Source organism: Giraffa tippelskirchi, chromosome 6 (genome assembly GCF_054371585.1).
Source record: "Giraffa tippelskirchi isolate mGirTip1 chromosome 6, T2T-mGirTip1v1.2.pri, whole genome shotgun sequence".
Lineage (NCBI taxonomy): Eukaryota > Metazoa > Chordata > Mammalia > Artiodactyla > Giraffidae > Giraffa > Giraffa tippelskirchi.
Window position 1 is genome coordinate 43396237 of NC_137280.1, and position 14773 is coordinate 43411009.

The window sequence follows — 14773 nt, forward strand, 5'->3', positions numbered from 1 at the left end:
GCGGGAGACCTGGGTTGGGAATATCCCCTGGAGGAGGGCATGGCAGCCCGCTCCAGTATTCTTGCCTGGAGAATCCCATGAACAGAGGAGCCTGGCGAGCTACAGTCTGGAGTCACAAAGAGTCAGACACGACTGAGCAACTAAGGATGCACACACAGTATGAACATTTTAACAATATTTGTTCTTCTAATCATGAGCTTGACGTAACTTTCCATTTATTATTTGTGTCTTCTTCAATTTCTTTCATCTGTGTCTTATAGTTTTCAGTGTAGAAATCCTTCACTTTTACTGTTTTAATGTTATTGTAAATGGAATCACTTTATTATTGGATAATTTGGTCTTAGTGTATAGAAATGCTGATTTTTGTAGGCTAATTTTGTATCCTGCAACTTTGTTGAATTCACTGATTAGATCTAACAGTTTTTTATTGGTGTCTTTAGGATTTTCTGTACATAAAATCATGTCATCTGCAAATAGTTTTACTTCTTCCTTTCCAATTCTGATGCTTTTATTTTTCTTACCTGATGTGCTGGCTAGGTCATTTTGATTCTTAATCCCACACTGCCTTACATTGTAATAAAAAGTTTCATCAGATATGTCTTGCCTGCTGGTTCTTGGCAGTGGGAGGATCTGTTATGTATGTATATTATTTTATAAATCTGCTCTAGCTATAGTGCTGAACAAGTAATACTTTAATCAAAAAGTTATTGACTTTATTAAACCTAGGAGCAACCTTGAGTCATTTCCCCTAAACCGTTACTTTACAAATAAACAAACTAGGGCTCCAAGGAGATGTCATGATTCAAAGTCATGTTACTAAAGTCAGAGTTGAGAGTATAACCCAGGTCTTCTCGTTCTAGAACCTGCTTTTCTTTTCCTCTTTTGCAACATCACTCTCTGATTTGTTATAAGAAATATTTGTTCTAAGCTAAACACTGATTCAGGAAAAAAAATATTTACTTTGTCCTTACTGGACCTGGGAAACTCTTGTTGATCCATAAAAGCTTCACATTGGTATGTGCCTACTTAGAGAAAATGTTAGTTTACAATATAATTATTTTTTAACACATGTTTGAGTCCCCTGTTCTCTTCCCTAGACTCAGTCTTCTTATAATTACTCAATATTAAATGTTCATAATAACTATCATTGTTATTAATAAACTCTTTAACAGGACTAACCAGGTCTTGCACCATTTGACTCCTACAGCCAATAATGTCAGAGCCGTGTCTTTCTCTCACACAGCTAGTATTCTAACAACGAACTTGTCCTTTATCCTCTGCCCCTTCACACACACACACAGCCATTACAGTGCTCTTCTGAATGATCATCCTTTCATAACTAGCTCAGTTATTACCTCTCCTCTTACCAAGTGTCTCCCTCAGTTCCCCAGGCAAAGGGAATCACCTCCTCCTACTCCTTTGAGGTGGACTTGCATGATTGCTGTTCATGTCTACTACTCAACCACAGACTATGAAAGAGTGGGTCAGGATGTCTTCTATGTCATGCTCGCAAACACAAAAATCTCTAATGAGTGAATGCAAAATAGTACAGTATATTTTTATGATCTAAAGTTGCCCAGTGGAACATCATAAATATTTGAAAAGCAATCTCTAGTACTTGGTACTGAACTGTTATTGAAGGATAACAAAAATAGAGATACCCTAAAATAGTATAGAATCCAGAAAGGCCTACATGTGATATTGGACTATGGCATATGTTTTTAGCAGATCACTTGAGACAAAGACATTGTCAGTAAGTAACAATATTTTGCATCCCCAGAATAACAACAGGTATGTGATCTATACCAAAATAGTAGCTTCTACTGTCACCTAGATAGTACCCCCAAAACTCCTCAGTTCCAAATTCTATTTGTTTTCATGCCATATTCTCCTAATAGTCTGAATTGTTTAAAAACTCCCTAGAACTATAATCACAAATTATACTCGGACCTTCACGTTATTTTTTGTGTAGAAAAAAAAACAAAATGTTTTCTGTGGGCTTAATCGAGTTTTATTCTCTGAAAGGTGATGTTTATCTTTCTCTTATCTAAGAAGATTTTGCTGATACATACTTATTATAATGCTTTTGACCAGTAAAGTTTATAATCATGTTTTTATCTTTCATGGATGATGAAACTTTTAGGGGGGGACGGGGCTGTTTTTCTTGTCTCTGGTTAATTCAGATGTTTTATAAAGATATCCCCATCATTTAAGGAAGATTTTTAATTGACATTTTAAACAACTACAAAAAAAAAAAAGCTGAAAAAATGACCTTATATGTTCATTTAAAATTTTCCCATATGGCAATGCTGTTTCAAGGTCAGTGTGAACAATGCCTGATGGAAATAAATGAAAAAAAAAAGTTGCTTCTTCCAGAACCAAAATCAAATTTTGCAAAATGTAAAATACTACCAACTAAGGAAAACCACTTAAACTTGTAGCATGAAAGCTCCAGTGGATCCAGATTTTGAAAGGCAAATATTTGACACGTTTTAATTCACAGCTACTGGGTTTTATTTGAAGTTTGGAATCAGCATTCAAGTGGCAGTGTAGGTCTGCTTAAGAAATACCCATCACCTTCTTAAAAAAAAAACAGACTCCCGAATTGCATTTTAAAATGCACTCCGGTATTCTTAGGGGAGGAGTAAGTTTGGATTTTTGTTTTAAACAGATGTGATGTTGAGATCTTAACGGGCAGTTTTCACAGTTCAGAATAAAGGGGGTTGGGCAGTGGAGTGGACTGACAAAGCAGCCCCTCAGGGCTGGTGCTGGGAGCGTTCTCCATCCTCACCACATTGTCTGCCCCTCCGCAGCACGCCATGCCCTTCTGGAGGGTCTCCAGTCACTCGGACCTCATGGCCCTACATCATGCCTTGGAACTGGAGTACCTGTAACAGTCACCTAGCACTTTGAAGCTTCACAGCCGCCCTGTGACCTGGGGACACATCCACCAAGCTGAGTCCCAAGTGGCCGCCAGACTCCAAATTAACATTTCAGCGTTTTGACACCCAGCTGCCGTGGGTCCTCACCTCCACCTCTGTGGGAAATGAAAGACACCACACCCCTTTCTTCAGAACAGCTGTTGACTCCTAGTACTGTGAATCCATTGCAAATAAGCCATGAGAATGTTCTAGCACAGTGTAGTGTGTCTTGGCCACATTAACTAACCATGGTTCGAACCTGTGAAGAAAGGACCTGCAGACGCTTTATGTTTCTAGCATCTTCAATGTGACATAAAACAGCTTCTCCAATACAGCAAACTTGATTGCACAACAAAGACTGAAATGGGTTTCCTGAGTACCAGTGGGGGGATTTTTCTTGTAAAGGTTTACTTTTTCTGGTGTCTCATACCCAGGGTCTTCTGTACATCTCTACTTATTTATGAACAGACTTAAAAAAAAAAAATACAGCTTTATCGAGGTATAATTCAAGAACCATACAGTTCACGCAGACTTTTGACATCAGATAACTGAAGAGACAGTAGCATGATGACAGAAGCGATCGAAGGCCCTGGCCTCATGACACAGCAAGTACTTTGAATTTTAGCACATTGCAAAGTAGTTTAAAATATGTCTAATTTAAACGTATAATATGTACATCACTGAGACAATCATGTACAGAAAGAATTTTTGGTGTAAATTTGTAATAATGGATGATTCTTTTACATATTGTTTAGGAAAATGATATTGAGAGGTAGCAATGCCTTGATAGTGAAGTATGAGGAGGACCTGCACAGACATGCAGGGCCTTCTCCAAGTCCTGGGTATAAATATGTAGATAATGATTTTTTTTTTTTTTTTTTTAGATCATGTTGTCAAGACCAAAAGCATGGATGTCAAGTGTCAATAGGATTTTGTTTTCTAATTTTTTTTTTCCCCAATCTGTACTTTTTTTAATGCTGTTAGGGGGCCTTGGTAAATAACACATCAGTGTCTTAAACAATTGGGGGGGAAGACAAGTCCTCTTACAACCTCACTTTTTCATTTTTAGCATTAATGTAGTATAATATAACTATCTGGCAAAGGACAGTTATTCAAATGCTTCTTCCCACAGAAAGAATGTAGATGATGGATAGATTTTATAAATGAAATGGTTCATGAATTGGACACTAGCAAAGGGACACTATCATGTGTCCAGATGATATTTTCTTATTTAAGGAAGGCTATCACCACATATCTGCAAATCAGCACAACTTGGTATTACTTCCTTACATTCATGTTCTTTCTCTTTCCCTCCACCTCCCCCCACCCCCACCCCACTCTCCCAGAAAAGTTCATTGCCAGCAGTGGGACATGGTCCAGTCATCATCACCATGAAAATAATGCTACTCTTTTCACCCCCATTCTAATTATATGACAAGCGTAAATCTGAGAAATTAAGTTTGTCACCTTTGTAATACCTGAAAAAAAGTTTATCCAAAAGTAATCCATCAGTTTATCTAGACACTAGTTTCTCTCATCTAAAGGCCTTCCATTGTCATGAAATTACTTTTTGGATGCATTTTCTTTGATAGTATATTGGAGGAAAAAACCCCACCAGCTTTGACCCAAAGTAGCTACAGAGCTGCCCTATCCTTTCCTAAGGTTTCATGTTGCTGCTAGAATTAGTCAGTTATGAATATCTCCAAATTGTTTAATCATTGAATTCAGTTGTTTTCCCCTCTCTTGCTTGAAGCAAACAAAAGTCAACAGTTTTTTAGCCTTTCCATTTTATGTTTTTGTACTCTGCAAACTGAAAAGACAAAAGTTTATCTTGGCCTTACTGTATAAAGGTGTGTCGTGTCCACAACTGTGTACAGACTTTTTCTTCAATTTGTGTTTAAATTAATAAAACTGATTTGTGAAGTACTGTAAGCTCCCTGTCAGTATTTTCTTCATCTCTTGGTTTTGTAAAATAGCAGGATCTTGGTGGCGTTAGAATGCTCATAGTCCAACAAAAGGAAGCTGTATGGAGCAATTGTAGTAATGTCTTTATCAGCCCTTGCAAGGAACTAAGCTAGAGAATAACAGCTGTCTCTTTGATCACCATTAAGAACAGATGAATGGAAAAGCCTTTTACTGCCTCTGAAACTATATAATCGAGACCTTCACTCAGATTTATCTGCTGTGGAACCAAATTCAGCATCAAGTATCTTGGATATCAGAGCATAGATTTAACCACTTCAATACCCAAGGGACAGCAATGGAAACTAGTTTCCATTCCATTTCATCTGTAAAGAACGCCCACAACATACATCTCTAAGATTTGGCCAGCTTCATCACTGACAAAGAGCTATATAACAGCATAACTTGCTTCCTCCTGGGATTTCATCTTAGAAACACAACATTCACACATACAGAACACATGAACATCAAACATGCAGTGGTCTGACTCATTCATCAGGCCAAGGATGTTCATTTTTCATATGCACATGCTCGGCCAAGTGGCTTGAATAATGAAGTGTCTGTGCATGCTCGGTCGCCCGAGAGTGAGATATTTGGAGAGTGTCTATAGAGAAAAGCAGGGGTGGGGAGTGGAGGGACTCTTAGGTCTCAGGTGAAGAAAGTATGGAAGAGTCAAATGGATAGCATACCCTCAAAGGATGGACTTTCTAAAGTGCTACTTCTAACATGATACTCTTTGGTCAGAATGTTTAAAGGGCTCCCCTTGGACCATAGATGAGAGGCCACATTTCTCTCCCTGCCATTCTAGACTTTTCAGATACAGTCTCTACTTTCTTTCCAACATTGTCTCTCGTTATTCTTACAAACAAACCTTCGGTCCATGTTAACTGGGCTCTTTAATAGATCAAACAGCCCCTAGGAATCCTTGCCTCACCTCTGCTCAGAGCTTGCCCACTGCCGTCAGTGACTTCCACCACCCTCCATCCACCCAAGCCATGTTCAGCTCCAGAGCCTTCTCTGCAGAACCTTCTTTCCATCCTGACACACAGTGTTAGCTCCTTCTCCTGAACTTCTCCCCACCTCCAGTGTCCATAGTCTTACTGACCATTCATAATACACCCTTCAATAAAGGCTCACTGTGCACCCACCGTGGTGGGGGTGGGGGAGTGTTTGAGATGTTGAGGATAGGAGGTCCTTGCTCTTGTGGACGGAGTTTACATCAGAGTAGGCATGAACAGACACATGAGTGAATGAGTGGATGAATGAGATATATTCAGTTGGAAGCATTCTTTGTGGAAAATCAAAACAGGGACTATATGTAAGTGACAGGGCTTCCCTGGAAAGCACGGACAGAGCTGAGACAGCTGAACTGAGACCAGCTGCTAAGAAGCAGGCAGCATGTGGAGATGAGGGGTAGAAAAGAGAGGCACAAAAGAGAGGCACAAAGGTCCTTGGATGAGAAGACTTATTGTGTTCTAGGAGTGAGAATCACAGCCATGGATCCAAGAAGCGATGATTTTGCAAAGGATAGCCACCGAGAAGTCTACACAGAGCTGTGACCCAATCTGATCCATTCTTTGAAATGACCACTCTGGCTGCTGGGTGGAGAGTGGACTATAGAAGGGCAAGAGAAGAACTGGGGAAATGAGTCATTAGGCCAACAGCAAGGTCCAGGCGAGCAGCAGCCAGATTCAGATTAGGATGAGAAAAAGAATATTTGGATTTATTTTTAGCAATAGCAACAACAGCACTGGCTGATGGGCTGAAAGAGGTGAGCAGTGGGACACAAGAGGAGAGTGGACACCCCCAAACTAAGGCGTCTCCCCACCCACTGTGAGATAGTACCCCTAATGGTTAAGAGCCTGGCCTCTGCAAGCAGGTTGCCTGGGTTCAAATCCTGGCTTCCCCATTTTATGTTGCCAAGTTAACTTCACTGTGCCTTAGTTTCCTCTTCTGTAAAACGGGGATAACAAGAATACCTACTTCAGACCGTTAGAGAAGGAAATGGCAACCCACTTCAGTATTCTTGCCTGGAGAATTCCATGGACAAAGGACCCTGGCAGGCTATAGTCCATGGGGTCGCAAAGAGTTGGACACAACTGAGTGACTATCACTCACTTCAGACCATTATGATGAGGACCGAGTAAGTTCATATGAATAAAGTGCTTGGGACACCACTTGGCAAATTACTGAATGCTGTTCATTCATATGCTTGCTAAGTTTTCATAGACATTTTTTTTTCTCTCTAGCTAAAGAATCAGCTCTTTGATGGCACAGACCATTTACAAGGGGATTGCATTTTTCTGGACTAGTCAAGGAAAGTGAAAGTTATAGTGTTAGTCACTCAGTCGTAGCTCAAACTGTTGCTCACCAGTCTCCTCTGTCCATGGGATTCTCTGGGCAAGAATACTGGAGTGGGTTGATATTTCCTTCACCAGGGAATCTTCCCAACCCAGGGATCAAACCTGAGTCTCCTACAACTGCAGGCAGAGTCTTTACAGTCTGAGTCACCAGGTAGGCCCAAGTCTAGGAAACAGGATGAAAAAGACAACCATTATGTAGCAATTCTTTTTTAATAGCCACCATCCCAATGCTTGAGGTCAGGAATTAACAAGTTTTTCATCCTGTTTCCTAAATGGAAAGGAAATCCAAAAGGAAGGGGATATATGTGTATGTACGGCTGATTCATTTTGCTGTACAGTGGAGACTAACAACATTGTAAAGCAATTATACTCCAATAAAAATTAATTTTAAAAAAAAAAGGACTTCTGTGACAGTCCAGTGGTTAAGATTCCATCTGCCAACGCAGGGATACGAGTTCAATCCCTGGTCCGGGGAAACTAAGATCCCACATCCTGCGGGACACTAATCTCTCGTGCCACGATTACTGAGCCCTTGTGCCCTAGAGTCCGTGCTCCATAACAGAAGTCCCCTCAAAAAAAAAGTCCCCTCAAAACAACAAAGAGCCCCTGAGCGGAAATGAAGACCCAGCGCAGCCCTTAATAAATGAATCACTTTTAGAAAAAAAGAATCGCAATGATAAAGGAGACTTCTGTGAGCGGTCCTGTGGCCATGAGAGGTGGGGCAAGCAGGGCAGGCAGGAAACCCTGCCCCGAAGCTGAGCCCTGCAGGCTGAAGCTGGCCTGAGCAGAGTGGGGAGAAGGAGAGCACAGGAAAAGAGTCCACAGAACTCCAGGAGCACAGGGAGTGTGGGTCTGAGTAGCCAGGAGAGGGAAAGGTGAGGATGTGAACTGTCCTTCACTTCCAAGGAAAACTTCAGACTTAGTGCTTTTATTACCCACAAGCTTGGCTGGTACCCCTCTATGGAAGACAGAAAAACAAGAAGACCGGATCGGAGGTTCTCAGCCTCCTGCATTAGCACACACAGCCTAGAGGACCCTTTACTGGGGCCCCTGATTCAACATTAAACTAGACTTAGATGTGAGCCCTAAGTAGTGTCCAGCAGAGCCCCTTTTATTTTACAGATTACAAAACTCAGGTTAAATGCTCTGCCTGAGAGGTCACAGCCGAATCATGCAGTCATGGCTCTGAGCGACTATTGGATACAACACAGAATCATGAAAAGATCACGGGCTCTCATGTCAATACAAGCTGACTTTTCCTCTGGCTCCATCGCTCTACACCAGGGCTTAGGCAGCCCTTTCCATTTTCAAGAGGTATCTCGCATCCTGTCCACAGTTAACACAATTGTTCAGTGAGGTCTGAATGCTCAGCACCTCAATTCTATGCTATCCTTCCAGAGATTGGTTTAAAGTTTGACTCCCAATCAGCATTTACACATATCCCATGCACATACATTTTGTAATAACTTTTAAAATTTGCTTTTCAAAACTGGAATAGGGCTTGGATGTTCCCCATTTCAACTGAATATAAAGGAGGCCATTTGCTGAAGGAGCTTCCCTGGTGGCTCAGATGATAAAGAATCTGCCTGCAATGCAGGAGGACCAGGGTTCCGTCCTTGGGTCGGGAAGATCCCCTGGAGAAGGGAATGGCTACCCACTCCAGTATTCTTGCCTGGAGAATCCTATGGACAGAGGAGCCTGGTGGGCTATGGTCCATGGGGTCGCAAAGAGTCAGACACAACTGAAGCAACTTAGCACACACACATTTGCTTAACAGAATGTGGAGATGGGCCCATGAACACTGTGGGTTCATTTAAGACCTCTAAGAAATTCCCTCCCAGATCCTGGGACCCACTTCCCAACAGTCCCCACAGGTACAAAACCTTCAGCTGACTCATGTCACCCTGTCCATCCTACTCAGGACGGATTTTTGACAATCCGAAAGGAGAGAACTAACAACAGCACTTCCTTCTTTCAGTGTCTCTCAGAAAGATTTCCATTTCTCTCCGCTCTGTGCAATTATCCAAACTGACAGGCGAACTTGTGGCAGAAGAAATGAAAGAGTTTGTAATTTAGGGAACCTTTTGGCCCCACTGACTGAAAGCAGGTTGTTTGTAAAAAGGAAATCCTGACCTCAGCTAACTGGCAAACTCTGTCAGAAGCAATAGAAGGAAGCGAAGGAGAAAGAACAGCGCCGGGGATTTTTATTGGCAACAGAAGAAAACTGGATCCTCTTCCAGAGGAAAGCCCTTAGGAGTGAACTTTCTGGTAGAGGGACGGAGTGTGCCCAGAGCCAGTGCGTTAGCGGCTACACACTACACCGTGGTTTGGTTCTGGGTTTGTGGGCTTGTCTGACTGGGCGAGTTTGCTGTCTGGGACCTTAGCTAGATTGACCATCCTGATGATGGATTCCCCCCACTTCCCTCTTCTGCTCCCAGCTCTCCCTGGCCTGTCCCACCTTCTCTCATGGCTTGATATAAAGCCCCAGGATCCACAGATGACAGGGTGCCCACTGGGTGTGAAAGGAGATCAGCTGTCTGGGTGTTTTCCTGGTGCTGTCCACCAACTCACCCCTACCTTGTTCCTCTGTCTGCTACCCCTTCAGCAGGACTCTGCGGGGACCTCTGGTAACTCCCTAAAATCGGAGCCTCACCCCCACCCCACCCAACCACAAGCTCTAATTTCCTTCTGCTAGTGGTTCTCAAAGGGGTGCCCCTTGAAATCACCTGGGTGTTCAGAAAACTCCCTGAGCCCCTCTCTATAGATTCTTTTTTATTTTTATTGGAATATAGTTGCTTTACAATGTTGTGTCAGTTTCTACTGCACATCAAAATGAATCAGCTGTACATATCCATATATTCCCTGCCTTTTGGACTTCCTTTCCATTCAGGTCACCACAGAGCATTACGTAGAGTTCCCTGTGCTATACAGTAGGTTCTCATTTGTTTTCTATTTTATGTGCATGCGTGTGTGCTCAGTTACCTGTGTAACTCTTTGTGACCCCATCGAATGCAGCCCACCAAGCTCCTCTGTACATGGGATTTCCCAGGCAAGAATACTAGAGTGGGTTGCCACTTCCTCCTCCAGCAGATCTTCCTGACCCAGGGATCAAACCGGTGTCTCCTGCATTGGCAGGCAAGGTCTTCATCACTGAGCCACCTGGGAAGCCCTATCTATTTTATACATAGTACCATAGTGTATATGTGTCAGTCCCAATCTCCCAGTTCATCCCCCCAACCCCTTTCCTCTCTAGAGATGCTCATTGAACTTGTCTAGGTTGGGGCTTGAGCGGCAGCCAAGGCAGAGAGCCATTGCTGTGGGCCGACCAGGTGTGAGGGAAAGACCCCCACCTAGGGCAGCTCCCCACAACGCTGGGCTGTGTATAGAGTGTGTGTTAGCAGCTCCTGACTCTTCCTTTCTAAGCCATTCTGATTCCTGGTTGGCCGTGCCTGTGCCCCTGAAATCTTTATGACCCCCAACTCAATTCCATTCCAGAATCTAGGGAATTCCTTCTAGGCAGAATAAAGAGTTCTGCCTGGTGTCAGGGGTGTCCCAGGGCCATCTAGTGGGAAAACAGATAATGTGAGAAAATGCAGACTATGATGAGAGCCTCACTGGATGGCAAGAACACTGGAAATCTAAGGGGACAAGTGTTGCAGAGAATTTTAATTTATGATGGAAGCCCAGAGGCAAGAGTGGTGAATGTTGGTTTGGGAAACAGGTGTCATTAAAGAGATGACATTTTCACTGGCCTGAATGAAATAAGAGAATAAGAAGCTGATAGGGCTTCCCAGGTGGCACTAGTGGTAAAGAACCCACCTACCAATGCAGGAGACGGAAGAGCTGTGGGTTCGATCCTTGGGGTCGGAAGATCCCTTGGAGGAGGAAATGGCAACCCATTCCAGTCTTCTTGCCTGAAGAAGCCCCATGGACAGGGGAGCCTGGCGGGCTACAGTCCACGGGGTCACAAAGAGTCAGACATGACTGAAGCGACTTAGCACATAGCATGCAGGTTGCTAAACCTAGACTCCAGTCCTCCCCAGATTAACAAGAGAGAGATGTATAATAACTGTCGCTAGGACATGTGCAAGAGGTGGTTGCGATAACCCAAGCAAGATGGAAGAGGGTCTGTCCTATGGCAGCCCTGGGGATAGAAACTCAGAACCCACACAGCATGTGTCCCAGAGGCAGGGCAAGTCTGAGTGTGTAAGGCCAGCTTCTAAGGTCCTTTTGCTGACCCCCTCCCCCACCTCCAGCCAACACTGGAAAGGATCTTGTTGGATCCAGCCAGGTATAAAGTTGTGTAAAATCCAGTCAGGATTATAGCTAAGGGGAAGGCATTGGTTCTTTGTAAATTTTCTAATCCAAACCTGGAAGACTTTGCCATCTGTGTGTGTGTGTGTGTGTGCATGCGTGCGTGTGTGTGTGTGTGGAAGGTGTTGGTTCTTTATGTGTGTGTGTGTGTGTGTGTGGAAGGTGTTGGTTCTTTCTAAATTTTCACTCTAATCCAAACCTGGAAGACTTTGCTGTGTATGAGAGTGTGTGTGTGTGTGTTTTGCACTGACTTGTTTAAAGGAGCCAGAATTGCAACCAGATTTCCCTGATGGTTCCAAGAAATGCATCAATCAGGCTGAAGCCCTTTACATGTAATTGAGAAAATGGCAGTTTTCCATTTCAAATTGGGGGGAGGGGGTGGGTATTGGCTGAAGGAGTTTTTAAAGACGGTAAACCCTTCCTGTGAAGGCCCTTACTATCATCCTCTAAAAACATAACCTGGGTGGGAGAGAGGGGATGGGACCTTTGTAATATTGTAAGCAGATAGACCACAGGGTCCCCAGAGAAAGAGAACTCAGAATGGCTTTCTTGACAAAAGAGGGCCATGTTGATCTCAGCATTTTGTGATGTGTGCCAGGCCACATGCTTGACCTTGAACAGGTCTCAATGATCCATGATCTTAAGGGAATGAAGGAACAGAGAAAAGGCAGCCAAACAACAGTGCAGTGACAAAGCAGAGTCCTGTGTCTCCTCAAAGGATATACAGAATAATATATCTGAATTCTTCAAGGAACTAAAGCCCTCATCCATGGGGAAAGGATAGAATGATGATGTTGACCCTCCCAACCTGAGGCAACTAAAGTCTGAACTCTAGACATCTGCTCCAATTTTATGCTGAATTCTGCTCTGCTCAACCCCCTTCATGAATATGCATATACTGCCCAAACCCATTCATGAACATGCATGGACCCTTAGCGTAAATAAGCAGGGAGGCCCTGCTTTGGAAAAGATGCCCAGGCTTCTTCTTATTGGCTGCAAGTAATAATAAATCCCTCCTTCTTCCCATCTTTGGCTTGACTGTGTCTGTTGGCTCAACACCCAAGAAGAGGCAAACCCAGTTTTCAGGTAACATCTCCAGGAGAACAAGGGTTCCCACAAACTCTCACTCCTTGCACCTCCCCTTAAGGGACACTGCATCCTCAAGGATGAACCAGGTACCCAGAGGGTGTTGCAAGGTCCTTAAATGCACTCTGGTGGTGTCCCTTGCATTTCCCTGTTTACAAGCACAGAGCCCACCTCAGGCAGATGGCAAAGTACTAAAGAAGAGGAAAAGACAAGAGAAGAAAAACCAAGACAAAGTGTGAAGGAGGAGAAGGGGAGGGTTTGTTGTGTCAACTTGGACGTTCAAAAGAACTAAACCATTGAACAGTATCCCTCTGCACTTGCCCTCGCTTTGCTGTGCAGGAGGTCTGGACAGCTCTCCTACCCCATCCCCCACAAGTCACAGGGATCAAAGGCTCCGTGAGCCCTGGACAGCCCCTGGGGTGAAGGAAAAAGGGGAGAGGAGGTCTGAGTAGAAGAGGCCCTGCCCCCTCCACTGGCTTTTCAGAAAGGGCCTCTTTCACCGCTTCCCACCATGTTCCTGTCTGTACCAACCTCTCACTGAGAAATCACCACAGGCCCCATCACCTAACCAACTCAGTGGTTCAAAAATACCAAGGGTTTTGCAGAATTTCCATTCTTCTCCAAGTAGTTAAAATGCAAGCAGGCGGGTGCCTGTGCTGATGGAGGAAGCCCACGCCCTTATTGGAACAGTCTTGTTTTGAAAAACTTCTGCCCTCTGGGGTTGAAAGCATTTCTTGGCCCAGTGGAATCAAAAGGTGACAGGATCACTCCAGCAATGCTCCCAGCCCGACCTTGATATTTATTTGCAAAGCCTTACAGGAAATCAGTGCTACGCGTTCCATGAAAAACAAAGGGAAATGCAGGAACCAGGAAAAACAACAGACTGCTCCAAACAGCCTAACATCAACAGACTTTAAAGAAAATGAGATGTTGAAAAAATAGTTCCCTTTGGCATGTAATCTTTCCACATGTACTGAAGACCCACTGTGTGCCCAGCCTGGAGCAAGGTGCTGACAGAGTCTTGGCCCTGAGAAGGTCATGATTCCCAGGGTGGGGTTGGGGGGGCTGCTGAGATAAAGGTGCTGTTGGGTGATTCACTAAGGAACAGGATTGAGGCAGGAGATAGAAGGGCCTCAGGCTGAACAAAACCTCCGTAATAGCAGGATGATGGCGGAGGCTGGAATTGACCAGATAAAAGACCACATATTCCTCATTCTCAAAGTTAAGGAGACCACCCTGACTATACATGTGCTCCTTGGAGGTCAAAAGAGAGGGGGGCACCACCTCATAGTAAGTGATGCAACTACCCATAGACCTCTTCTCTAGAATTCACCTTGGCTAAAGATGTGCATGCAAACATGGGAGGACTTTGTGCATGCTAAGTCACTCAGTTGTATCCAACTCTTTGAAACGCTATGGACTGTAGCCTGCCAGGCTCCTCTGTCCATGGGATTCTCCAGGCAAGAATACTGGAGTGGGTTGCCATGCCCTCCTCCCAGGTGATCTTCCTGACCCAGGGATTGAAGCCGTGTCTCCTGCAGCTCCTGCATTGCAGGTGGATTCTTTACCTGTGAGTCACTAGGGAAACCCCATGGGTATTTATAAATATGCACAAATAATTCATAGGAAGTAACTTCCTAGATATATAAGTGCAAGGTTAACAGGTATGACTATTTAATGCAATAAAATTTGCCAAATTATTATGAAAAAAAATTGCACTACTTTTTGCATTTTCACCCAAAGTATTGTAAAATCTGAAAGGTCCTGTAGACTCTCAGAGCCCTGCTCCCAGAGATACTGCTGCAGTAGTTCTGAGGTAGTATCTAGAATCCACATTATTTAAAAATTCTGCAGGTATTTCTAACATTTGCCAGGTTTTGTACTCAAAAAGTACAGGTAGACATCAAATTGTGTATTATCTAATTGCAACAAAAATCTAAAAACTAAGGATATTGTTGACAAAAGTTGAAGCCCTAAATAAATGGAAGGATGTACAATGTTCATAAATTAGAATACTGAATATTACAGAGAGAGAGAAAGAGAACACAGGCTGATTGCTAAAATAAACAAGAGCAGGAAGACCTATACTAACAGTTGTCAAAATCAATCACAAAACTAGATCAATTA

The 14773-nt window shown here is 43.4% G+C and overlaps 1 protein-coding gene and 1 long non-coding RNA gene across 51 annotated transcripts in view; one reads left to right on the forward strand and one right to left on the reverse strand.

Annotated features, from left to right (window-relative positions):
* EYA1 (EYA transcriptional coactivator and phosphatase 1) overlaps positions 1-14773 on the forward strand; it is a 659176-nt gene that overhangs the window by 611934 nt on the left and 32469 nt on the right. For 22 of the 49 annotated variants that reach the window (XM_081501725.1, XM_081501724.1, XM_081501727.1 and 19 more), the window contains one exon: positions 2814-4853. The exons of 3 other annotated variants lie outside the window; for them this stretch is intronic. In XM_081501725.1, the coding sequence (XP_081357851.1) occupies positions 2814-2894 (81 nt within the window). In that variant the 3' untranslated portion in view covers positions 2895-4853. Of the gene's footprint in view, positions 1-2813; positions 4854-14773 lie in introns of those variants that run through there. 24 more of the 49 variants (XM_081501709.1, XM_081501718.1, XM_081501716.1 and 21 more) reach the window with 3 other exon arrangements.
* LOC145510461 (uncharacterized) overlaps positions 1-14773 on the reverse strand; it is a 174344-nt gene that overhangs the window by 19224 nt on the left and 140347 nt on the right. The window lies entirely within an intron of this gene.